Raw genomic sequence first — 26146 nt, 5'->3', positions numbered from 1 at the left:
TTGCAATCCCCTTAAGGGGAAAACCCGGGGATTAGCTATTTGGATAATTTAGGGGTAACATATCAGTATAAGGAAAACTGGGAGCAATAGGAATCATCTTCACGTCCTGCAAATTACAAGAGAACATTAACAGGAGAGAGGAGAAAGGAGTGTCCCCAACCAAGAGATCCCAAATAACCTGGAAGGTGACACAGGTGGGTAATCTGGTGGATGTCAGTTCAACTAGCTTCCAGCCAGTAGACTACAGTTGTAGCTGTGTGGTAAAACCTGGGCCCCCTTAAAGCATTAAGCTGTAAGCATTACCTAAAATTATGTTAAAAACCACAGGTATTTAACCATTGTGGATTAAAATAAAGTTGTAACCTTTAGCCATCACACAAATATGTGTCAAGTGTTCATACCAGTATATGATCCATAAAGGCAGAGATGTCAGAGCATGGAGAAGGAAGGCAGAAGTAGAGTGTGAGAAAAGGAGCAACTGCTAAAGAGACTATGTGTATCTATATGCTTCTGATATGACTTTCGAAAAGCAGTAAGTCAATTAGGTGACCATACCCCATGCATCTGCAGCTGTTAGCATCAAGCCAACAGAGTAAAAACATTTGTAAATATGTTTTCTTGAATCTATATAGTAGATGAAATTATAAAAATTACTTGCAAACTCAGTTTGTTGAACAGTATCTTTTGGGGTTATTTTTTTCCTTTTCTCCCCTCCCCCACCCCAAGATTGTGGTAGTTGAATAATTTGGTTTAAAAAAAAAAAAATCGAGGCCAACTGACTGGAGTGCCTTTGAGTGGCAAAGTTAGTATTTTTAGTTAGCATCTATACATATCCTGCACGTTTACAGACACAAATGATGATGTAATGCATAATTCAAGACATGTAACAAAGTGCTAGATGGAATAATGAACATACCCAGTGGTCAAACCTTATCTCACCAGAGTGACAAAATCCTTCCTCCCCAGAGACAATTTCTGTTTATATCTATTCCACCTGGGAGTCGTCAAAGCTCCTCCCTACAACCTCTCCAGATTCTTTAGCCTGGAAAGGGCCGTACCCTCTCCTTATACTGGCTTTTACAGCTCTGCTAGCTGTCTCATAAGATCAAGGGCTTTTGACTCTTAGAGGTGGTGGCTTTGTACAGCTGGAAAGCGCAGTAAAAGTTTTTAACCACGTGAGGAGTAAGCAGAGAAACAGATATATAGGAAGTGGTTTGACAGCTCTGGAAGAGGTGTATTTGTAATTATGATTTTCTCATTGTGAAGGCACAGGATCAAAGTTGGAAAAAGGAAAAGATTTCTGCCCACCCTCTACATTGTCCCAGAACCTACTATGAATTCCTGTATAAGATATCCTAGTTCAGTGGTTCTCAAACTTTTGTACTGGTGCCCCTTTCATATAGCAAGCCTCTGAGTGTGACCCCTCCCCCCTTATAAATCAAAAACACTTTTAAATATATTTAACACTATTATAAATGCTGGAGGCAAAGCAGGGTTTGGGTTGGAGGCTGACAGCTCGTGACCCCCCCGTGTAATAACCTCGTGACCCCCTAAGGAGTCCCGACCCCCAGTTTGAGAACCCCTGTCCTAGTTCAATGAACTAGGAGGAACTTTTTATTCTACAGTTCCTAGTAGTATATTATGGGCTTTGTAGGCAGATACACCATATTCCTTGCCCCTTAGAACTTGATCTAAATTTTAGACGAGATACAACAAATAATGGGAAAGGGCAGATAAGAGTTAAGCATCATGCAATTACTTAAGTTTGCTGTATGACTTCTTGGTGATTCTGCAGATTATACATGGATATATACAAGTGGTTCAGGTAGCATCGCCTATAGTTAAGGTTACCCAACACCCATTAAGTATCTTGTTATAAGCAGCTGGAAACTGCCAAATTTAAAAACTGTCTAGGCTGAATTTTTCTGGTAAGTTTTAGCTAAAATGGTTTGGCCATTTCTATGAATGAAAAATCTGTTGTTTTGCCAATGTTAAACAAATTTCTAAAACTGTTTAGTTGAGAAGCTCTGGCACCTCCATGCTTTGGACCAGGGACTTGAAACTTGGCATGGGAGAAGCACAGCTTCTCCATGGTGTCAGGAATATGCATTTTGCCATCACCATAACAATTTGCACAAATTTGGCCTATTTATGAGCTTTTGAAAAACTGCAATTCAGTAGAGACTTGTCAAGAGATTGCCAGCTAAACTCACTGAAGATTCTGGCTGTACTGGGCACATGCCATCCTGTCACAGCTCTTACATGCTAGCCAGACTGCTCAGGCATTATTCCAACAAAGTGACTAAGCATGCTTCATTCCAAGGATTCAGGAATGGAGCAGGACTTTTTATGCAATTGCTCCTCTTGTCTATCAGAGGCTATTGTGGCCTCACACACCAGAACTGAGTGCAGGAAGACACGCTTCTGTGCTCTCAGTGCCCGCCTCACCACTGGTGCCCAGGCAGTATGGAGGACAAGGAGGAATCTACCTGCCTTGAATGTAGACTGATTAAGAGAAGTTGAGAATAGGAGCCGTGGGAGGATAGGAGCAAAGAAGGAACCTGGACATGATCTGAGGAGTGGGGGAGGGAGAGGGCCAAGGAATGGCTTTGGGGACAGAGGAAGGAAGTCTAACCACTAGAGCACACTCCCTACATAACTCACTCCCACGCTCCCAGGAACGTAACCCATTATTCCTCACCATTCCTTTGCTGTCTAGCAAATAGCTGTGAAAGTCACTGGCAAAATGTCTCTCTCCATCCCTCTCTAATGACAGGTTTGCATAGAAGATTCTACAACTACCAATTGCTCTATTAACTCAAGCGGTAGGGGACCATATTGTGGAGCTAAAGATCCCAACCCTGATGAAGACCCATGTGGGGGAGTCAATATGGGTCCAAAGGCTGAAATGATTTTTTTCAACAAAAATGTTACATCCAAAAAACTACATTAAAAGAGCTTTCAGGATGCAAATTCTAGCACTCAAAAGTTAGGAAATGCCAGAATTAAAGTTGTCTGTGCAACGTTAATTTGACCCTTTTGTATCTATGCATTATGATAGTATGTGATTATGTAAATAAAAACTATTTTTTCCCCAGGACCGCTCGGAACTGGAAGCACAGTGGTGGGGAGGAACTAGGAATTGCTGGGCAAGGAGACTGGAGCTGACTGGAAAGGGGAAGAGAGTGGGACGAGCAGCACTATAAAAGTACAAGACATAAGAGCTAGTAGGATTGTGAGGAGGAGAGAGGCAAGAGTTATGGTTAGTCTGGGCACTTGTGCTTTTAGTGAGCACATCTTGATTTGTTAATGCTTTTATGTTTTCAACTCCAGCTTTGCAATTGTACTTTTTTTTCCTGTTGGTTCATCATTGTGCTTAGATGGAATATATGAAGCTACATATAATTTTTTATTAAGATTTGAACTTAAGATTTTTCCTGTACTAAAGCTCAAAAACATTTAATTTCTCATTCTCTGTCCATGCAATGGGGAGGATGGCAACAAAGTTAAGGTAAGAAAAAGAGACAACTATATGTAAAAATATAAAAGGAAGTGTCTCAGGTTTTTGTTCTCTATTGTAAGGACTGAAAAGATTTAAATTTATAGCAGAAGTTTAGCAATACAAAAGTGTATACAGTGTATTCAATACAACAGTGACACTAACTTTCAGCACTAAACAAAGCATTCAGTGAAACAGATATGCTCATCTCAGCTCAAGAGTTACAATCCCTGCAGACATAACTCTATTTTGATGTAGCCTATATACCAAAGGTTTAAAAACAGCCTAGTGAAGACCCAACTGAATCTTAGACAAGATTCAAAGTTAAGAGAAGTAGAAGGCCTAAAGGAACCTGAGTTTGTTCAAGCCGTCATATTAAGTGAAAAAGGATAGCAGTTTGGTGCAACATCACAATATTGAATCAAAATACAAGCACATTATGTTTCATTATGATGTTTTTACAAGATCCAAGTCATTTTGGTACATGTCTACAGAAGAGGGGTATGTGGGAATGTCTCCCTTCAGCACACCCAAACTGTAACCAAAAACTGGAACAACCCCAAAAAAGAAAAGATTGGCAACCCAATCCAGGGTAGGAATGCTACACACACAAAAATTAAGTGATTGCAGGTTTTGGATATATATTTAAAAGCTGAACAAAGTAGATACCGTTTCCCTTCAGTCAAGTGTTTCACAGCCTTGTGGTTAAAGATTGCAGTTTTAGCTGTGCCACACCCTAGCTCAGGAAGATATACAACTATACTGAACAAGAATGTAACTCCAACAAGCAGAGAAAATTGACAAGAAAATCTACATAAATTGAAGATAAGCCTACTTTCAAAAAGGAACTTTCACATTGAAAATTAGAGAAAAAACACTTTTCTTTCATAGCCAATATTTTAAAAAACATTTTGAAAAAGATATTCTGTTCACCTTTTGCAAGAATTTACACGTCTGAAGCGTTTTAAATCACTTCAGACCACAATTTCTACTTGTGAAGATATAGGATTAATTTAATCTGTGACCTGACAAGTTTCTTGTTCATAATTTCCACAACAAATGTTGAACATTTATGTTGCACCTTATGAATAAAATGAAACAATGCATATTGTGAAAGTGAATGATCACCTATGAGTTTTGTACCTAGCAATTGGGAACAAGAACTAGAAATGTTTAAAGGGCAAATACATTTACTGAAAAACTGTTTTATACATCATCAAGCAGCGAAACAAACCTCATTTCCCCCTTTCTAGGTTACAGTATTTGTTTTATTACAATTTAACTAGTTTTCAGTAATTCTACAAATCCCAGGTAAAAAGAGGTTTAGAATGCACCTGAGGAGCTAAAGAAATGCTGTTGGCTGTGTAGACATTTAATTTATACCTTTCAGACAGGGGTTTCAACACCTCATGAAGAATTAACTGTATCCAGTTGACACTTCTGTAGTCTGAAAGGCAATTTCTTGCACCTTCTCAGTACTTGACAAGGGAATTTTGCCAGAGTGACTAATTGGAAACTGAAAAGGAGTACTTGTGGCACCTTAGAGACTAACAAATCTATTTGAGCATAAGCTTTTATGAGCTACAGCTCACTTTATCGGATGCTTATGCTCAAATAAATTTGTTAGTCTCTAAGGTGCCACAAGTACTCCTTTTCTTTTTGCGAATACAGACTAACACGGCTGCTACTCTGAAACCTGTCATAATTGGAAACTGATTCTATTACCAGAATTAATGATACACTTCAAAAAGTATCTGGGGGCATGGCTACACTTGCAGTTGTAGAGCGCTGGGAGTTAAACCAGCCTTCGGAGACTGCAGCAGGGAAAACGCTGCCGAGTGTTTACACTCTCAGCTGGAAGCGCGCGGACGTGGCCACACGAGCAGCTCTTGCAGCGCCACAAAGAGCAGTGCATTGTGATAGCTATCCCAGCATGCAAGTGACTGCAACGTGCTTTTCAAATGCAGGGGGTGGGGGTGGAGTGTGACAGGGAATGTGTTGTGTGTATGTGGAGGCAGAGAGAGTGGGTTTTTGGGGGGCTGAGAGCGTGTCAGCATGCTGTCTTGTAAGCTCAGACAGCAGGAGACCTCCTTCCCCTCCCTATAACTCCACCCACCCCCCCCAGCCCCTCACTCACTGAAAGCAAGCAGCATTCCTCAGTGATGGTTCCTTTGTCCCAGAGCAGATAAGCAGCCAGCTGTCAGAAACAGAGCTTTGAAAGGGCAAATCTGCATTCCTACAGTGAGTTCAAAACAATGACAAGAGTGGCCACTTGACTTAAGGGGATTATGGGACATTTCTAGAGGTCAATCAGAGCACAGTAATGCAATACCTCATTCACACTGGCGCTGCGGCCCAGCAAACGTTATTCCACTAGCCGAGGTGGAGTACCAGCAGCACTGTAGCCGTGAAGTTAGAGCGCTCTATATACCTTGCCAGCGTGGATGGGTAGTGAGCGAATGCGCCCGGGGCTCCTTTATTCCGCTGTAACTTGCAAGTGTAGCCAAGCCCTTAGGCCTTGTCTACAACAGAAAGGGTTTGCTTGAAAACTGATCTTGGTATATATAGCTATACCAGCAAACCCTCCAACAGAGATGCAGTTTATACCAGTAAAGGGGTTCTTTCGCTGGTATAACTTACTACCAGTTTCCCCAACTAAATAAACTATGATGCAAAAGCACATTTGTGTCAATATAACCGCATCTTGCATTAGGGCTTTTGCCAGCACAGTATGTCTGTTAGGGATGTGATTTAAAAACTTTTTTTTTTTTTTAAAGCAACACTCCTAACCGACAGTTACACTGACAAAAAACTTTTAAGAGTAGACCAGGCCTTAGGTATTTATATAATGACAATTATTTTTAGTTGTAGCGATCAGAGCTTGGCTTGTATGTAAACATTTTATTTGTTTTGTATTTATTTGCTTAAGTACACTTTGTTTAGAAATGCCTACTATACCTCTTTGTTGAGACAAAGAATCTAGAGTAATTCCAGAAGCAACAAGTTATAATAAGTGGCTCTGGTAAAGATTCTACATTCAAATAAACACAATGACTTGGATGTTAATTTTGTATTAGTACAAAGCATTAAAATTAACAGAACAGCTATTACAGGTAGTTTCCTACAATACTGTGCAAAGGATTGGGATTCCTCAGTCACTATTACCATTATAGCTCACTCAATGATTTGCTGTAAGCTGAAGTCTGATGTACAAAGTCTATGGCAGAAGTATCTGCTCCACTTCAAATGGCAAAAAAAATTAATTTGAGCGATAGCAGTATAAAATTTTTTGTAAAATATAGTCTTATTTCTAAGTTCATCTTCAAGACTCAGAGCAGCTATATGCTCAGGATTAAAAAAATGTAACTAGGTACTAGCACCTTCCTGAAAGCATTTCCTAGGAATTTTCCTCCTCTAACATGGTCTCTTTATGCAACTGTAACAATCAAATTTATACAACAGTACATGGTCAGGTCAGAATGTAATGGTTCTAACTCACTAGAAAATATTCCTCCCCCTTAAAATTAAACAGGAATCAGTTATTTATCTGATTTTGTCTTGTGGATGGGGAGATATCATGGAGTGACATTGCACCCCATAATGCTTTATAGAAATATGCTTATGAGGGTAAATATGACACAACTGGAATATGTTTTATGCTAGATATGCCATGTAACATATCTTTACAAAGGTTATGATCTACTGAATATATTCATCCTGTTTGTATGCATGTATCATTTTTATATCTGAAGTTATGATGCACTGGCTCTATGCTTGTATTTAAAGTGTCTGCTGTAAAAAGCCCCCAAGACAGATTTGGTCAACATAGTGTGAAGGAGTTATTCCAGTAATTGGGAGTACTTAACTAACAATGGACTTTGGGAGACGCCAATCCACATCTGAGTTTTTCTGGGAACATTCAAACTAACATGTAAACAATGGCGTCGGCCTGCAAAAAGCTGAATCATTCATAGACATGTGACTTGCCCAGTTGGCTAGAGACACCATCTTGTGGCTGTGAAGTTGCACAAGAGAAAGACTATATAAGGCCCTGGAAACCCCTCCATTTTGTCTTCAGCTGGATAGATAGCCCCTCCACCCCAAAGAGATGCCTGAAAGAAACTGGAACAAAGGGGTGTGAGCAAGGGCAGCAGGTTTGTAGAAATTTTGGTGGTGCCCAGAACCCCCCCGTCCCGCAAACTCCCCCCACACACCTGCCTAAGGCTCTGGGAGGGGGTCTGGGGTTCAGGCGATTGGGGTACATGAGGGGGTGGGGATGCAGACTGTGAGAGGGAGTTTGGGTACAGAAGGGGTGAGAGGTCAGGCTCTGGGAGGGAGTTTGGGTGCAGGCTCTGGGCTGGGGCAGGGGATTGGGGTGCAGGCTCTGGAAGGGAATTTGGGTGGGGGAGGGGGTCTGGAGTACAGGCTCTGGGAACAAGTTTGGGTGCTGAGTGCAGGCTCTGGGCGGGGTGCAGGAGGGGGTGGGTGTGCAGGCTCTGGGAGGGAGTTTGGGGATAAAAGTAGGTCCAAGGGAGGGGTGGGAGTGGAAGACGGAGTTAGGGGGGAAGGGGTGCGGGGTGCAGGATAGGGGTGATGGGTGCAGGCTCTGGGAGGGAGTTTGGGGGTGAGAGGGGGTGCAGGGGTGGGGGTGCAGGAGGAAATTTGGAGGCCAAAGGGTGTGTTTGTGGAGGGGGTGTGGGTGCAGGCTCTGGAAGTGGATGGGGGGGGGTTCGATGCTTACCTGGGGCACCCCCTCCGGCAGCAGCTCCTAGGCGGGGGGGTCTCCTCATGCTGTTGTCTCCAGGCACTGCCCCTGCAGCTTCCTATTGGCCGCAGGGGCGTTTGGGGTGGGGGCAGCGCACAGCAGCACAACCCCGTCACATGGGCTGCAAGGTCTTGCTGGCAGCCATAGTGGAACGAGCGTGCAGGAAGCCCCACTGCGCTGCTGGGTGGCGGCGGGAGCCCCCAGGCTGTATTAAATTGCCCGGGGGCGGCAGGTGGGGCAGGGAGAAGCGCGGGGGAAACTTTGCTGGAGACGGGCCCGTGGGACAGGAATATTCCTGGTGCCCAGGCACCACGGGTCCATAGAACTTGCTGCCCATGGGTGAGAGTGATTGCTGGACCCAGACTAGGAGAAAGTCTAGTCTGTAAAAGAAGCTTATTGGAACATCTCTGAGGGGGAGATTTACCTGCATTTAGTTTTGTACTGTATTAGGCTTAGACTTGCGTGTTTTATTTTATTTTCCTAGAATCATAGAATATTAGGGTTGGAAGAGACCTCAGGAGGTCATCTAGTCCAATCCCCTGTTTAAAGCAGGGTCAACATTGACTAAATCATCCCAGCCAAGGCTTTGTCAAGCCGGGACTTAAAAACATTTTTGCTTGGTAACTTACTTTGTTCTGTCTATTACTTGGAACCACTTAAATCCTACTTTTTAATATTTAATAAAATCACTTTTTACTTATTAATTAATCGAGAGCAAGTAATTAATTCCTGGGGGAGCAAACAGCTCTATCAGTGTTATAGAGGGCGAACAATTTAAGAGTTTACCCTGTATAAGCTTTATACAGAGTAAAATGGAATTATTTGAGGTTTGGACCCCAATGGGAACTGGGTATCTGGGTGTTGGAGACAGGAGCACTTCTTAAGCTGTTTTCAGTTAAGCCTGAGGTTTTTGGGGGATGTGGTTCAGACCTGGGCCTCGGTTTGCAGCAGGCTAGTGTGTCTGGCTCAACAAGGCAGGGTACTGAAGTCCCAGGCTGCCAGGGAAAACGGGCTTAGAGGTAGTCCCAGCACATCAGATGGCAGTCCCAAGGAGGTCTTTGTGACCCAACCCATCACACATGGCAAATACCTCAAGAGGGATTTGAAGGAGGAGGAAGTACTAGCCTTACACATGAGTTCAGAAAGCATGTTTCATGAGTAAGGAAGCAGACAAGGCTGGCATCATTGGCAGAGGGGAGGAAATGAGCATGAGACCCACACAAAATGAGATTAAACAGGGAGGGGGAGAGTTACATGAAGGACCTTAAAAGTGAGGACAAGAAACTTGAATTTGATGCAATGGGAAATTGAAGTGCCAGTGGAGATATGAAAACATGGTGAAAGCTCTGGGCAAAAAAGCTTGGCAACTGCATTTTGTATGAACCAAAAGAGGAAGATGTGAGTGTAGGAATATCACAGGAAAGAGGCTGCAGTAATTAAGATGTGAGACAAAGCCTGGAGGAAGTTTTTCAGCTGTAGGAACTAAAAGGAAAGATTGGATGAAGGAAGAAAAATAGCAAGATTTGAGCTCCATAACCCCAAACTCCCATGACAGTTATGTTCAACTAAAACATTTAAACTGTCAATTAGTTGGAGGGGACTTGTGCACAGAAGACAGAACTTTCACAGGAGTTGGACAAAGTCTATAGAACTCCTGAAAAAATGACCATGAAGCTCATCATTTTTCAGAAATAAATGCAAGACTTATTTCTTAGACTTAGCTTTTGTGCTACCTGTTAACAGAAATGTTGAGGAAAAACACCTGTTAATTAATCAAGCTAATTCTATGGGCTGTGAAAGATAGATATTTTTAAAATACTAGGGAAGTGTTTATACTGTCATGATAGGGGGTTCTCATACACACAACACCCATGTATTATAATTCACACTAATATCACAATTAATTCCTGGCCAAATTCAAAAGGCCAGAGTTACTGGTAGACCTTTCAGCTTATACTTACATTTTTTGCCGTCATGTCAGACAATATTTCTTTATATTCTGTAAAACCATAAGTTATCCTTTTTCATCTTCAAAATGTACATCCTGTTAAAAAGACAGATTTTAACACCTTATATAATTAAAATGGATTCCTGAAGTACATCACTAATTTAATGTATTACCCCATAGACTGTAAATGGGTGTCTTGGGTGGTGATAATTTTTAGTGACAGACTAAGCATCACCTTGAGTCACATTTTGCAAGGCCGCTGGGAATGTAACACGGTTTAGGATAGCTATTAACGGTAAAGAGGTACCAAGTATAACATAAAGGCCTAACTATACTAAGCACTACTACTACTAAAAAAAGAAGCAGGGTACACTATTAGTAAGTGTTGAAACCAAAATTCCTGAATTGGTTATAGTGGGTGCACACTAACCCTAAACTGAAACTGAATGAATTCTCTCCATAACTGACAGATGTTCTGTAGGCCACCCAAGGACTTCCAGCAAAAACAGCAGAGAAAAGAATTGAGATTCCAGATTTCACAAACAAAACCAAAAGAACATGCTTGTGGCATTTTTTTTTCAGGCCTCCTTTCAGCAAGAAAAAGTACAAACTCAGTTCTCTCTCATCTCTTTCAGGTCTTTAAGAAATGAAGGATACTTACTTATAACTGGAATAGTCACACTCACAGGAACATGCCTGCCAATGTAGCCTAGTCTGTGGAACCTTCTCTAAGCAGTGCCTGTTGAAGCGCTCGCATGCCCCCTTCCACTCCTCCTGTCCCTATTTGCAAACGTTCTGAGAGTGAGGCTATAAAAAGGGGGCACACAGTGCCCTCTACCACCTCTGTTCCTTCCACTGTTGTCTCAGAGAAACTATCTGTAAAGACTCAAAAAGAAAAGGAGGGCAGAGAATGTGAAGGAAAAAAAAAATATATCTCAAAGAACTCTGGCTGTAAGTAACCAACCTTCATTTTTTCTTTGAGCGGCCTCTGCATATTCCCACTCATTGAATCATTTGGAGAATACCAATTTGTTGGTTGTTATCAGACTCCAATGGCTTGCAAAATGAGTTAGACTGTCCCCAAACAAAAGGGTAGGAAAGACTAATGCCGATTAGCTGGCCACACTTGAGTCTCATGTCAAATTTGAGTTCTCCACTTCAACAATGATATAGAAGCTGAAGACTACTTTGACTTTGAGGTTGAAATGACTTTCTTCTGCTGGGTCTGAGAGGAAGCAGGCTGTTGATGCCTGTGTGACAAATAAAATACCGAGACAATGGAGGATTACAGAATTGCCTCTGATACCTAAATGAAAAAGTAGATTGTCTTCTTCCGGAAGTAGAATATAATCCAAGAGAATGAGCAGTCAATCTTGTCTTTTAAAAAAAGTCTCCAAAAGATCAGTTTTATTACTGACATCAGTCACCATAAAAGCAGAAGGTCCTCAACTTTTAATTTTAGCTGTGTAGCCAAAGTAGAAGATCTTAACCAAGCATATCTTCTCAACGTGACAGTAGATGATAAAGCTCTAGCACCAGAATCCAAAGCATCAAAAGAAGCTCTAAGAGCATTCTATAAGTGGTCCTCTTATCCCATAAATGAAACTCAGAATAGGACACAGCAGCCTAATATTAGCTATCCTAATACCAGCCAAAGAAAACATCTTCCTCCCTAAGGCACCCAATTTCTTTCCCTCCCTGTCGTAGGGTGTAGAATGTGCTTGGCTTCCACCATACCTGTTGCTCATAGCTGCTACCACTAAAGAATCTGGAATGGGATGAGTAAGAAAATAAAAACACCTTATGTGGTAACTGGTACAGTTCATCAGCTTTTTCAGATATAGGTTGACAGGAAGCTGGAGTGGCTCAAATAGCTTTTTGTAGGTTGTAAAAGACTATTCAAACTAGGCAAAAATACTCTGTTTTCTGAGGGAGCTCCCAAAATATGAGAAACAGGATGTGATGCTTCCTCCCCTGTCACAGAAAATAATTAACAATAAAGGAATATGATCAAGGTTGTGGAACTGGAGAGTATATTCTGAAGATGAAATTATGCCCACATTTTCATTCTGGGAAGAATCTGTCTGAATCACATTCTCTGACTGCTGCTGTTCCATGTGCTCAACTACTTTCTCATCTTCCTTTGATAGGATATCAGATACTACAGTAGGAGTAGCAGATTCATCTGCAGCTACTGGATCCCAGAGGTCTTGATCTGATTTTTGGAAGCAGGCACACTTCTATATCAGCCATACTGGGGAGATCCCATAAATTCCTTACATGGGGGCCAATATGGCTACGGAGCCTGTCAGAACCCAGTCTGGAAACATGCCCATAGGATGAATAGATCCAAAAGATCCACAAGGTGGAATAAATCCTGACCTAAGTGGTTGAAACCTAGGCTCTTTGGGTTGTTCGGATCCTCTTCGGATTGCAGATCCGATCTCAGATCCATAACAGATTTTTTTGTTTTTTTGACAGCAACAGAACCTGAGAACAAGTCAGTCCTAAGGGAGGAAAAGATTTGCTCAGGGATCCCTTTGGAATCTTGGGAAGAGGCAACAACTATGGAGAAAAAAAGACAAAATGTCGTCTGACCTGCCCCTCTTCTCAGGAGTAGAGGCCCAAGAAATAACTATCAGAACCTCTCTCTCTCCCCCCCTCACCTCCCCACAAGAGAGAGCCTCCAGATCCAAATGAGAAGACTCATTTCCCTGTGGTAGACATTGATAAGCCTTTATCAGTTCGGATATTGATGCTAAAACCAATACTACTGTCTATGCCAGTCTCATGCCTTTAGACATCTTTGGCTCCAAGAAAATCCTAGTATTTGCAACTTCAGCTGTTAGGCAAGGTTTGCCTTGTGGAAACAATCCTGACTTTTGTCTAGGAACAGAGGAGAACAGATCCCAGTCCCATGGATCCAATGAATCACCTGTATGAGATCTGGCCCTAACAGTGGTTGTCTTAGCAGCAGCCTTCTTCCTCAGAACCGCAACTGATACCGTAGGAGCCTCGAGCAGATCTAATGCTCAGACTGCCAGAGCACACAGAGGTAATTCTGGTACCAATTCCAGTTGTCTGAGGCACCTTAATCTGGTCAGATGCTTAAAATGGAGCAGATACAACTATTTTTTCTTCATGCTCCAACTTCTCAAATCTGAGAGGCTTATCTAATAGGTCTTCCTGAAATAAGAGTGTGCGAAGTCTGTTCTATCTCTCCTTACATGCTCTAGATATAAACCTAGAGCAGAGAGCCTTTGCCAAGACATGCTAGTTACTTCACATCATTGTCCAAAGTTGGAAAACTGCCAGACAGGAAAGCACATCTTAAAATCCACTTTCTTCTTTTTTAGATCAGTCATCCTGCATGGAACCAAGCCTTAACCCTGAAATAACTGTAACTCCTCACTCTAACACTATCACTTATCAGTAAAACTATAATAGAAGAACAACTATATTTAAAAAAACAACAACCTATCAAAGCTCCAGGTCCATCAGACCCAGTGAGGTTAATTTACATCTGGTGTTGCAGGTACCATGTTTCCTTTTATAGCCTCACCCTCAGAACATCTGAATGCTCAGGGGTAGGAGAGGGCACACAAATGCTCCTCTGCCAGGCATCGCTTGGAGAAGCTTCCATCATGTAGATTGTATTAGTGGCACACTCTCACAAGCAGGAATATGAAGAGCCTATATATAATGTATTCTTCCTCTCATGGAATAAACTATGGAGTACTGAACATTACCTGAAATAAGTATTGAGCTCCCACATATAGGCGACTACTACCCTGAGTCACCTATGAAAATTTTCAAGAATTTTTAGAAAGAAGTAGTTCTAAAATTAGAGGCCACTACAAAGAAAAAATTCAAACTGATTACGGATTACTATTGACACACAGCAAGACTAACAAAAATATAAAATTAATTTAAAATATTTACAAAATTAGATTTAAATTAGATATTTATTTAAAAATAGTTTGTTTTCTTAAATAAACCTGTTTAAAATTAAATTTGAAATTGATAACACATGTTAAGGCCTAATTTTACTATAATCTAATCTAAATTATATACAAAAAATATTTAGGAGTATGTATTTGCTGCAAAATTTTAAAGAAAGTCAAAACCACTGAACTGGTGAAAATCACCGCCTAAGCACCTGGAACCAGAGGTTGCTAAAATGCTAAACTAGCTTTGGACAGCAGTAGCCTCTTCTGCAGATAGAGAGAATATTTTTTGCAATAGAGCTTATTCAACTCAATGACTAGTTCGTTCAAAGTTGAGACACTGATTGGGAGTTGACAAAAGCAGGAAAGCTTTTCTTCTTCTTCCAGTCTAGATGTGAGACAGGAAGATCTACTAGTTCTAAATTGAAGAACATGGTGACCAGAAAAAATCAGTTCAATTCATCACCTACACATACTTCTTTTGTTTAATCAATCAGTTTTAAATGTAAAACCTCTTTTGATAAACTGTTTGATAAACATTTTCATGTTATCTAGTAAAGTTAAGGTAATTTTATTTAATAAATTCAAATGCTGCTTTATGCATGTAATTGCATTTGAATTTCCATCCAAATAGAACCTGAAACAAAGCCACCAAGGAGTGGGAGAGCAGTACAGAGCACCAGCTGCCCATTCTCAGTAGCTCCTCTCACTTACGCTCCTCTCTCTCTGCCCCCCCCTCCAGTCACAGCAAATTTCCACCCCTCACCCTCTCTCCTTCCATGATGGAGAAAGGAGGGGGCTAGTCCCCCGGCCTCACTTCATTACACCCCTGGACCTACCTGGGTTCTGGAGTCTACGCTGGTAACTAGGAGGGTAAGTTGTAGAACACCCTAAGGCACTGTGGTCTAACTGCCCCATGTAGACTCTGCTGGTATGAACTAAAAGGTACCTAGTCACCCCAGCCTGTGGCTTGTGGTGACAAATCCAGTCCAAAACCCACAGGAAACCTCTGCTGCTTCACTTTTGAGACCTTGACCGTGTAGTCTGTGCATGTGACTCAGTGCCAGTGGAGAAGAATGTTTATACAAGTGTGTGTGAGCTTGCTGTGACCCAAGGACCTCTTGATGCCAACTGGCAGAGGGCACAAGTGTGCATAAAGGTTACAGGGACCCCCCGGGTCTGGTATTTACATACTAGTTCACCAAAAAGTGTCATGTAAGGTCTCTACTGAAAGCCTGTGTCACACTGGTGGTCATAATCTTGTAAAAATGTATTTGTGGATAATATATAATGATATGTATACACTGGAAATCATGTTCTTAAAGCCTTGAAGTGAAAGGCAGGTCACCCAGAGTAACATGTCTTAAAACAGGTTCCACCAGATAGGACACGGGAGACACACTTATCTCCCTGGCTGACCACCGTGCATGTCTTACGAGGGAAGTCTATGTGCATTCTGAGTCAAATGCTAACAAAGAGACTGCGGGGACTTCAGCACGAGAAATTAACAGGAACAATGAACAAAGAGAGGAAGATCAAAGGACTGGTCTAATATAGCTAGGGGTGCAGAGAGATGCCCATGCATCCTTCATCTGGGGAGACAAGTTGCCAGTGGGCTTGGTCTTATGAAAGGAAGGTCTCAGCCATGCTGGTTGAAAAACCTCTTTGAAAAGAACTTCATGTAAACAGTACCTTATTAGACATGAGTGCATTTTGTTAGTTGAGTAAAGTAATAGGATGCATATTATTTTATATATAACCCATTGTTTCTGCAGGACAAGGAGGAGAAAGACACTGGACTAACAGTCCCCACCCCACCCCTGAATTTTGATCATAGGTGGGTTGGGAAAAAAAAACAAAACACCAACACACAACAAATAGTTGGTGGGTCACCTTAGTGAAAAGGCTGGGAACACTAATCAAGTGTATTGAACTTGCCTACTAAAAATCATGTTTTTCTTAACTGAACAAATTATGTAACAGTTAATTTATGTTGCATTTTTGATAGTTGTGCAAATTATCTATTACATAATTTATGGTTGACAAGTCAGCTGTTTTCCTTAGCAATACTATAAGCACAATGCTACTTTGCAAACAAAGGATTTAGTCTAAAATTATGGTGTTGATTACAGGTAAAATATCACACAAGTGCAAGGCACAATATCTCAAAAATAGCTTAATAAAAGTGGCGATTTATCTCCCCCCCCCAACATACAGAGTACCAGTAATTTAGAGTCAGGCAAGCTGAGATAGACATTTGGAGACAGCATCCCACAAATGTAAAATAGAGGTCTTGAAATCTGGAGAGAGCAGAGAACAAGAAGTGCAAGAAACTTTGTCAGATGTTTGAGGAAACAGAGGAGCAACTTCATAGACAGACCGAACATTGTAAAGCTTACTGAAGCTCTGTTCAGCAAATCTGCCATCAAAAGCCCCTGACAATATACCCTAAAGGAGTATTTACAGTGTAACCTGAAAAATGTTAGAATCATACCAAGTTAGAGCCATCTACAGAAATTCTATTTTCCAAGAATATTTGAAAATTACATAAGAGAAAATAAAGATAAGCTAAAGATTTGGGATCGAATCACCATCGTCACCTGAGACCACTGATGCAGAAAATCAACATATTCACTGTTTTCAGCAAGCCACAATGGAAACACGAATTGAAATTAAGTGTACTTCTGTTGGATTGTGGGTCATTGGACTCTGAACTTTAAGACTATTAGCCAAGCAACCTGGGAAACACTGGATAAATACAAAGTTTCCTTTGACCAGATCACTGCAGTTGTATCAGACAACACAACATATATGAAAAAGGCCAGGGCGCAGAGCAGAGCATGAAAGCGCATGCGACATGTGTTGTTCACCTAAACCTGGTTGGTGACATGTGGCATAAAAACCATGAAAAAGGAAATGACGTGGTTGTCGTGAAACAAACATTTACAGCCTGCCCTGCATGTAAAGCTTGCTTCTGTATGCATCAAGAAGATGAAGGAAATAGTCCAGTTATAATGTGCTGAAACAGTAGGTTTAACATTGTGTTTCCACTTAGCTCTCACAGAGAACTACATTTCCTTTTTCAAAGAAGAGAGCAATCACTCAAGCAGTTTGTGCGTTGCAGATGTCATCTATTTATTCCAGTTACTAGAAGTCCTTAAACAGATGAATATCTTGCAAAGGTATGAACCACCTACCATTCATACCTTGACAAAATATAAAGAACCTGTGATATGCACATGCATGTGAGTGAAGAGCAGTGCCAATGAAGGTAAGCATGTAGTGGGCAAAGAAGCACTCCGTAATAGCACTGAAAAAATTGAAAGATACATGCAGTGAAACTCTACTGCCGCATTTAGTTAGCCTGCAGCAACATTTTTCAATGCTTGTCTAGTATGTGACCCAAATCAAACAAAATATCTCATCACACCTGAGAGAGAAGTGTCTGAGGCTAATACACTTTTTGAAGATAATAGCGTAGCACTGCATGAATACCATGCTTACTTCAAAACTGTCCACGAAATGCGAAGTAACAACTTTTCAGTTTTGGAGAAATCTGAAACGAGATTGCAAACACTTGCCGTGATTGCTCTCTCATGTTTGACTATGCCAGTAAATAGTGCTGATGCAGAAAAATCATTTTCAGCATACAAAAGTGTACTTCAGGATGACCAGTGTTCCACCAAGGTATAAAAACAAACATCTTATACCAGAATAAACTTAAATATACAACTGTACCATGCACCACATGCCTGTCATTTCCTCTAGTTCTATTTTTAAAAGGGTGTCACTTCATTTCACATCATTATTGTTAAAACCAAATTAAGATAATAAATAATAAAAAGATTCCTTTGCATCTCACTGTGCTTGTATATTTTATTTAAGGAAGTACAGATATTTTAATTTTCATAACTGTGACTTTACACATCATTTCTCCTAAACCCATTCATTTTGAGTAAATTTATCATGACTGTTCTGGAATTTTTGATAAAAAATGCCATGACAAATCTGCAGCCCTAGAGATGATGGATCAAACCTCAGGTTGGCTATAATTCTGTCCACTCTAAATTTATTGCTGGGATGATTTTAAGAACCCATACAAGTGAATTAATGAACACTATTCCTGCTACATCTTCAATACTATCCAGTCAAAACTGCCCCCCCAACCCCCAAAATCTAATTTTTGTAACAAAAATCTAAGACCATCAGAAGCATTTCCTAGATTATAGTAGCACTATAGCTCTGCTATAGTTAAGGTTAGGACCAAAATCCTGTATAAAGCTCAGTTGTTCTAAGCGCTCTAAAACCCATACAGTTAATCAGATGCCCTTGAAATTTGGTTCACCATATGGGGTCGTGTGGTATGGCCAGTGATCCAAATTTGAGGCCTTTTGACCAATGGTTCACAAGATACAGTCCCCAATTGGGGAGGTGGGGCATGGTGACCAGATGTCCCGATTTTATAGGGACAGTCCCGATATTTGGGGCTTTTGCTTATATAGGCACCTATTACATTCCACCCGTCCCGATTTTTCACACTTGGTATCCGGTCACCTGGGGGTGGGGGGAAGAGGAAGGAGGGGGAAGCAGATTTTCTTAAAGTTGACACATTCTGGATATGTTTTTTTGCTCACAGATAGAGATCAAACCAGCGCTCAGATCGCCGCACCAGAATCACCACAACCGAGAACATGGCACCCACCAGCGCTTTGGCGGGGGATATCAAATTAAAATGTTAATTGAAAGAGCATTTGCTTCTCCAGTTATGTACTCTACGGGTATGTCTTCACCAGCAACGTTAAAGCGCAGCCATGGCAGCGCTTTAACGTGGCTGTGCAGTCACGGCACTAGAGCTGGGGGAGAGCTCTCCCATCTCTGTAAAAAAACCCACCCCCATGAGGGGAGGAACTACCAGCACAAGTGCACGGCTCCCAGCGCTGGTGCACTGTCTACATTGCCACTTTACAGCGCTGAAACTTGCAGTGCTCAGGGGGGTGTTTTTTCAGACCCCTGAGCGAGAAAGTTGCAGCGCTGTAAAGTAGCAGTGTAGACAAGACCTTGGGCTTACATGCCTAATCAATTACACTGAGCATGTGTGGAGAGAGAAGCTAACTGAGGATGTTATAGTCATTGGATCAAAGCACCACCCCAGGCACTCCGAATTCAAAACCAACCTAGGGCAGAAATCTGAAGTTAGAAAAAGCAGGCATAATGCTCCAATCTGACTCTGCCAAATGGCTGTTTTTTTAAATTAATTTATTTTAGGGAAATTTAATCTGAATAGCAGATGAGTATTCAGAAGGCACTGGAACTACTTTTTGAAAAGAAAAACTATACAAGCAAATACTTGCTGGGTGGAAGGATGGGTGAAAAGGGGGGGGGGAAGGGAGTTGGGGAATGAGGTGATGGGGAGGGGATGGTGACAAGGGGCAGTGGGAAGGAACTGGTGGGATATGGGGAGGAGAATGGGGCAGGGGCACCTGTCAACCCACATTCCCCTCCTGTGTGCCACAATCCGGGAGCCTCCAGCTCATCTACCGGAGTGTAATTCCCTTCCCAGCCCCCGATGTGAGACAGATTTCGGGGGGGGAGGGGGTGTTCTTGTGCCTATCTCCCTACAACATGTGTCTACCACACTCTGAGATTGCCACAGATGAGCAGGGTATCTAATCAGCTTTTCCCCACAGCCCCCAGCCCAGTCATGTTCTGGAAGAGGTTCTGGAAGAGGCTTGCACTTCTCGGGTGTCTGAAGCCCACTCTCTGCCCCACTGTGTGTTCACCAGGATCTTGGGGACCCTGCCCATCTATGTGGGACTGACCCCAAACCCCGGGGCCCCATGTGAGCCAGGTTGGGAGGATTGGCTTTCTGGGGGGTGTCTCTCTCTCCCCTCCTCCCCCATGTGAGTGAGATCCACTGATGTGGAGCAGTTCACACATTTTAGAGCTCTAATTTCAGGCTGCCTTTAGTTCCATGGGGTATTCTCTTTCAGATGAGAACATCTCATTGAGATGAATGTGCCACTTTACACTTCTGAGTATGCTATGCTACTGATGGATGTGCAGAGCCCCTCTCCTCCATTCTCCCTCTAATTTCATACACATAATGGCATTCCAGCTCCGCTTTAGCTAAGGTTGGGAACCCCTTCCTGTTTAAAGGATGACACTTCTTCAGGCTTTAAAACCTGTGCGCTTATACAGATTGTTTTGAAATCTTCTGTGCCTTATTGGAGTGTATGGTAGGGTTAGTGATCCAAACGTGGGGTCATTTGAGCAAGTGGTTCCCAAGATACAGCCACCAGGAGAAAACAATGAAATACTTTATTTTTGTTTAAGTTTCACAAATATGAGCAACTTTGAAGTTTGAAACCATCCTGGGCAGAAATCTGAGAATGAACTGTAAAAATCTGCCTCTGTCAAGATTTTTTTGGAGGCAGGTACGGTGGGTTGTGTTTTTAAAGGACCATAATGGGAGTACAGCAGAATATTCAGAATGAATTGAAACTATTTTTGAAAAGAAAATAAATTACACATTCAAATACTCACTGGGAGGGGATGGGTGATTAGGAGCGCAAGAGTACTCCTCACATTTATTATGCGCAAGCAGAATGAAGTCCAGACTGGTAATTATATATAGTTGGTGCTTTAATAGAGCCAATTCAAAATAATTATCAGCGAAATCAATTGGAAGGAAGAATTTAATAAAGAAATGTGAATGATAAATTGAGAATCATTTAAAAACATCTTTTTAGAGGCCAAAAAAAAAGCCATAATTCCACAACTAAGGAAGGCAGCCATAATGGTTAAAAAACATACCTGGTTTAGAGGGGGAAGTGAAGACAGCTTTAAAAAATTTTTAAAATAATGTATAACAAATGGAAGAAAGGGGAAGTTGATAGTAATATAGAAGCCAGAAGTTAGGAATTGTAGAAAATTGATATGGGAAGTCAAAGGACATGAGGAGAGCAGAGTTAAGGAGAATGAGAAGTTTTTCAAATATATTCAGAACAAAAAGAATTCTGACATGTCCAATACAAGATAGCAATGGTAGCATTATCAATAATAATCCAGAAAAGGCAAACATGTTAAATAAATATTTCTGCTCTGTATTTGGCAAAAAAAAACAAACAGATGATATAGTCTCACCATATGGTGATAACACTATTTCCATTCCACTAGTATCTCTAGAGGATACAAAACAGAGGCTACTGAAGTTAGACATTTTTAAATCAGCACACCCAAATAACTTGCATCCAGAGTTTATAAAGAGCTGGTTGAGGAGCTCACTGGACATTCATGCTGATTGTCATAAATATAAAGGGAAGGGTAAACCCCTTTGAAATCCCTCCTGGCCAGGGGAAAGCTCCTCTCACCTGTAAAGGGTTAAGAAGTTAAAGGTAACCTCGCTGGCACCTGACCAAAATGACCAATGAGGAGACAAGATACTTTCAAAAGCTGGGAGGAGGGAGAGAAACAAAGGGTCTGTGTCTGTCTGTAGTCGTCTTGGCCGGGGATAGACCAGGAATGGAGTCTTAGAACTTTTAGTAAGTAATCTAGCTAGGTATGTGTTAGATTATGATTTCTTTAAATGGCTGAGAAAAGAATTGTGCTGAATAGAATAACTATTTCTGTCTGTGTGTCTTTTTTGTAACTTAAGGTTTTGCCTAGAGGGGTTCTCTATGTTTTTGAATCTAATTACCCTGTAAGATATCTACCATCCTGATTTTACAGGGGGGATTTCTTTATTTCTATTTACTTCTATTTTTTATTAAAAGTCTTCTTGTAAAAAACTGAATGCTTTTTCATTGCTCTCAGATCCAAGGGTTTGGGTCTGTGGTCACCTATGCAAATTGGTGAGGCTTTTTATCCAACATTTCCCAGGAAAGGGGGGGTGCAAGTGTTGGGAGGATTGTTCATTGTTCTTAAGATCCAAGGGTCTGGGTCTGTAGTCAGCTAGGCAAATTGGTGAGGCTTTTTACCAAACCTTGTCCAGGAAGTGGGGTGCAGGGTTTTGGGAAGTATTTTGGGGGGAAAGACGCGTCCAAACAGCTCTTCCCCAGTAAACAGTATTAGTTTGGTGGTGGTAGCGGCCAGTCCAAGGACAACGGGGGGGAATATTTTGTACCTTGGGGAAGTTTTGACCTAAGCTGGTAAAGATAAGCTTAGGAGGGTTTTTCATGCAGGTCCCCACATCTGTACCCTAGAGTTCAGAGTGGGGGAGGAACCTTGACACTGATTTTTAAAAATCTTGGAGTGCTAAAGAAAGCTCCAGAAGACTGGTAGAAAGCTAACATGCCAACGTTTGAAAAGGGTAAACAGGATGATCCAGGTAATTACAGGCCTGTCAGGCTGACATGGATCCCAGGCAAGATAATGGATTAAAAAACAAAACAAAAACACAAACACCCTAGAACGATATAGAATTAACATAACATACATTAAATGGATTAAAAGTTGGCTAATGGATAGGTCTCAAAATATAACTGTCAATGGGAAATCATCATAGAGTGGGTATGTTTCCAGTTGGGTCCTGCAGGGATCAGTTCTTGGCCCTCACTATTTAACATTGTTATCAATGACCTGGAAGAAAACACAAAATCATCACTGATAAAGTCTGCGAATGACAACATTTGGAGGAGTGATAAATAAAGAAGAGGACAGGTCACTGATTCAAAGCCATCTGGATCTCTTGGTAAACAAGGGTGCAAGCAACAATATGCATTTTAATATGGCTAAATGTAAACATATGCATCTTGGAACAAAGAATGTAGGCCATACTCACACGATGGGGCAACCTACTGTTGGAAGCAGTGATTCTGATAGAGATTTGGGGGGTGTGGTGGATAATCAGCTAACCACGAGCTCCCAGCGTGATACTGCGGCCAAAAGAGCTAATACAATCCTGGGACACATAAACAGGGGAATCTCAAGGAGGAGCAGATATGTTATTTTACCTCTGTATTTGGCACTGGTGTGACTACTGCTGAAATACTGTCAAGGAGGATGTTGATAAATTGGAGAGGACTCAGAAGAGCCACAAGAATGATTAAAGGATTAGAAAACACGCCTTATGACGACAGACTCCAAGAGTTCAATCTATTTGCCTTAACACAGAAGGTTAAGTGGTGACTTGATTACAGTCTATAATTATTTAATAATGAGCTCTTCAATCTAGCAGAAAAAAGGTACAACATGATTCAATGCTGGAATTTGAACTGTTTGAATTTGAACTAGAATTTGAACAGCCACAACTGTTTTTCCGGATATAAAAGCCAGAGCCCGGTGTTAAGGGGTAGCAAGCAGGGCAATTACCTGGGGTTCCATGCCACAGGGGGCCCCATGCAGCTAAGTTGCTCAGGTTTTGGCTTCAGCCTTGGGTGATGGCGCTCTGGGCCCCAGGTTTCAGCACTGCATGGCATGGCTTTGGTTTTCTGCCCTGGGCCCCGGAGAGTCTAACATCAGCACTGCTTATTGGACCCCCTGAGACCTGCTCATGGCCCCGCTAGGGGCCCCCAGACCCCTGGCTGAGAACTGCTGGTCTAGGAATTATTTTGAGAAAGCGCTATGGCCTGGGTTACTCAGGAGATCAGACTACATGATCACAATAGTCCCTTCTGGCCATGGAATTTATGTATCTATGAGTAGGTGGGGTTTGGGGTATTAGGGAGAGGGAGATAAATGGGAATGGTTGGTAGGGGGAGGGGGATAGGGATTAGGGAAGTGGTGGGAGAATGTGAGGGGCAGATGAAGTTAGGGGTTTATAGAAGGCTGGTCAGCCCTGAATTATCCCCTTCTGTGTGTGCTGGGATCTGGGGGAGCCCTACCCCTCCCTCTACAGGGTTCTGAGCTCTGCGCCTTGTGTTTCTTGGTATCTGGGGCACCTTGCTCTCCTGGGGGATGTGAAGCCCCTCTCCCTGCTCCTCCATATGAGCTGGGATCTTGGGGGGAGAAAGGACCTGATAACAAAAAATTAAACATCTGTAATCCAGAAAATGAATAGCTAATATGCACACCAACCTTGCATGTTGTGTGGGTCCTGGCCACTGTGTGTGGAGAAGGGGCTTGGTGTGGAGGAGCAGCAGACTGGGTGGACAGTGGGCATGGCTTGGGAAGCCTGGCTGAAGCAGAGGCAGCAGTCCAAGCTGGGGGTGGGTACTGGGAATGATGGGCCCAGCTCAGGCTACATAACCAAGATAGCATGCAACCCTCCAGTAAGCTGCTGCCTGTGATGTGTATGTAGCAGCATACACATATAGCAAAGTAGACAGCAAAGAACAACAACTTCCATGTCAATGGCTTCTACAGAACAAACTAACGGCTTAATAGAATGAGAGGGGGAGCTGGAAATTTTGGTTGGGGGGGTACATGTTTCGGGGAATTGTGGGGCAAGGGGTAAAGGGAGACATATACCAGTCTTCTCGCTCATGCTTAAAAAGACTGTAATCACCATGTAATAAAAAACTGTCAAGTTTTGGGACACACACAGACCATGGATGAGATTTCTCTCACTGGCCCTCTTAGCAACTGTATATTGCAAACATTTCAAAAGCACGATCATATCCCCATTCTACTATCACAAAAAGTAAAGGGGGAGGAAAGGAGCATTCAGGAATCACACAGCAACTGTATGGCTTAGTGGAATGACCCCTGGACTGGGACTATTCTTAGCTATGCCACTGGTTGGGCAAGTCACAGCACCTCTATTTGCCTCAGTTTCACTTCTGTAAAATGGGGATGATGTACAATTCTTTGAGATTTACTGATGAAAAGCACTATATAAAAACTAGGTCTTTTGATTATTACCTTACCACTGTAACATATCAACTGCAAACCTAGGAAAGAAGTACAACTGCAAAAATGACCTTTGACTCCCACCAACACACGTTTCTCTTTAAAAAACTAGGAAATTAAATGGCAAAAAACATTCGTTAAGATAGAGTTAAGGTTGCCCAATGATAGCTCAGACTCTTCCAGAACGTCCAGTTTGGCAAAACTCAGGATTCTGTAAACCAGGAAATACAGAGTTAGGGTAAATGTCCATACAACCTTAACTCTGCCCTCTTTGAGCAATTCCGCAGAACATCTATACCACACATAGTTCACACACTGCCTTTTCACTGTAATGGCCAGGCATTACTTGCACTTGCTCTATGCTCAGACAGAGTCTACTCCCCCAACAGAATACCACACTCATACAATTTAACTACTTTATATTGTTTTACAACCCCATGACACACTTGCACACAGGATATCACCTGAACCTATACTTTCCCCTACCCAACACTAAATCCACAGACTGCTCTCATATTCCACCTCACTACTGACAATATTCATGGCAAGAAGATCCCAGTGCCTTGGTACTAGCACTATCTATCCAATTTTGCATTGAAATGATGCACCCTGGAACCTCAAGATAATTGTGCACATCTTTGCTTTGATAGCACACATCACAGGAGACGGGGACACACTCAGATCCAGATTTCCTCATATTACAATCATCATAGTTCTATAACGTTCTTCAGGCAAATCCTGGATCACCTCTTATCACAATCAAAGGTCTTCCAAGCTGCCCCAGTTTATTCCTCCACCATTCAATACAGCTACACCTAACTCTGTGAATGTAGCTGAGAGCATGCAAATAATTCCCAAAGGCTATTGCCAGCTCCAGGAGGGCACAGTTAAGGTTATATGGGCATTTACCTTAACTCTGTACTTCCTCATTTTTAGAATTTTGCTGAATTCAATGTTCTTAAAGGGCACAAGCTATCACCAGGCAACTTTAACTCTGCATTAATGAAGTTTTTTTGCCATTTAATACCCGGGCTTTGGAGCAGAGCCCGGAGCTGGAGTGTGGAGCAGCTCCGGAGCTGTGGAGCTGCAGGTTTTTGCCTGGAGCTGGAGCAGAGCTCCAAAGCCCTGTTTAACAAATAAACACACCCTTGCAGTATCTGCAACACAAATGCTGCAGCCATGTGCTAGTGCATCAAATC

At 42.0% G+C, this 26146-nt stretch overlaps 1 protein-coding gene across 5 annotated transcripts in view; it reads right to left on the bottom strand.

Annotated features, from left to right (window-relative positions):
- TFDP2 (transcription factor Dp-2) overlaps positions 1-26146 on the bottom strand; it is a 162684-nt gene that overhangs the window by 125003 nt on the left and 11535 nt on the right. For 4 of the 5 annotated variants that reach the window (XR_013347052.1, XM_077825716.1, XM_077825714.1 and 1 more), the window contains exon 2: positions 10226-10308. Coding sequence is in view for 3 of the 5 variants with exons in the window: in XM_077825716.1 (XP_077681842.1) it covers positions 10226-10240 (15 nt within the window). In the remaining 2 variants the exon portion in view is untranslated. Of the gene's footprint in view, positions 1-10225; positions 10310-26146 lie in introns of those variants that run through there. The other variant, XM_077825717.1, reaches the window with a different exon arrangement.

This window comes from Eretmochelys imbricata, chromosome 9, assembly GCF_965152235.1.
Source record: "Eretmochelys imbricata isolate rEreImb1 chromosome 9, rEreImb1.hap1, whole genome shotgun sequence".
Lineage (NCBI taxonomy): Eukaryota > Metazoa > Chordata > Testudines > Cheloniidae > Eretmochelys > Eretmochelys imbricata.
This window is presented reverse-complemented; position numbering and strand designations above follow the sequence as displayed.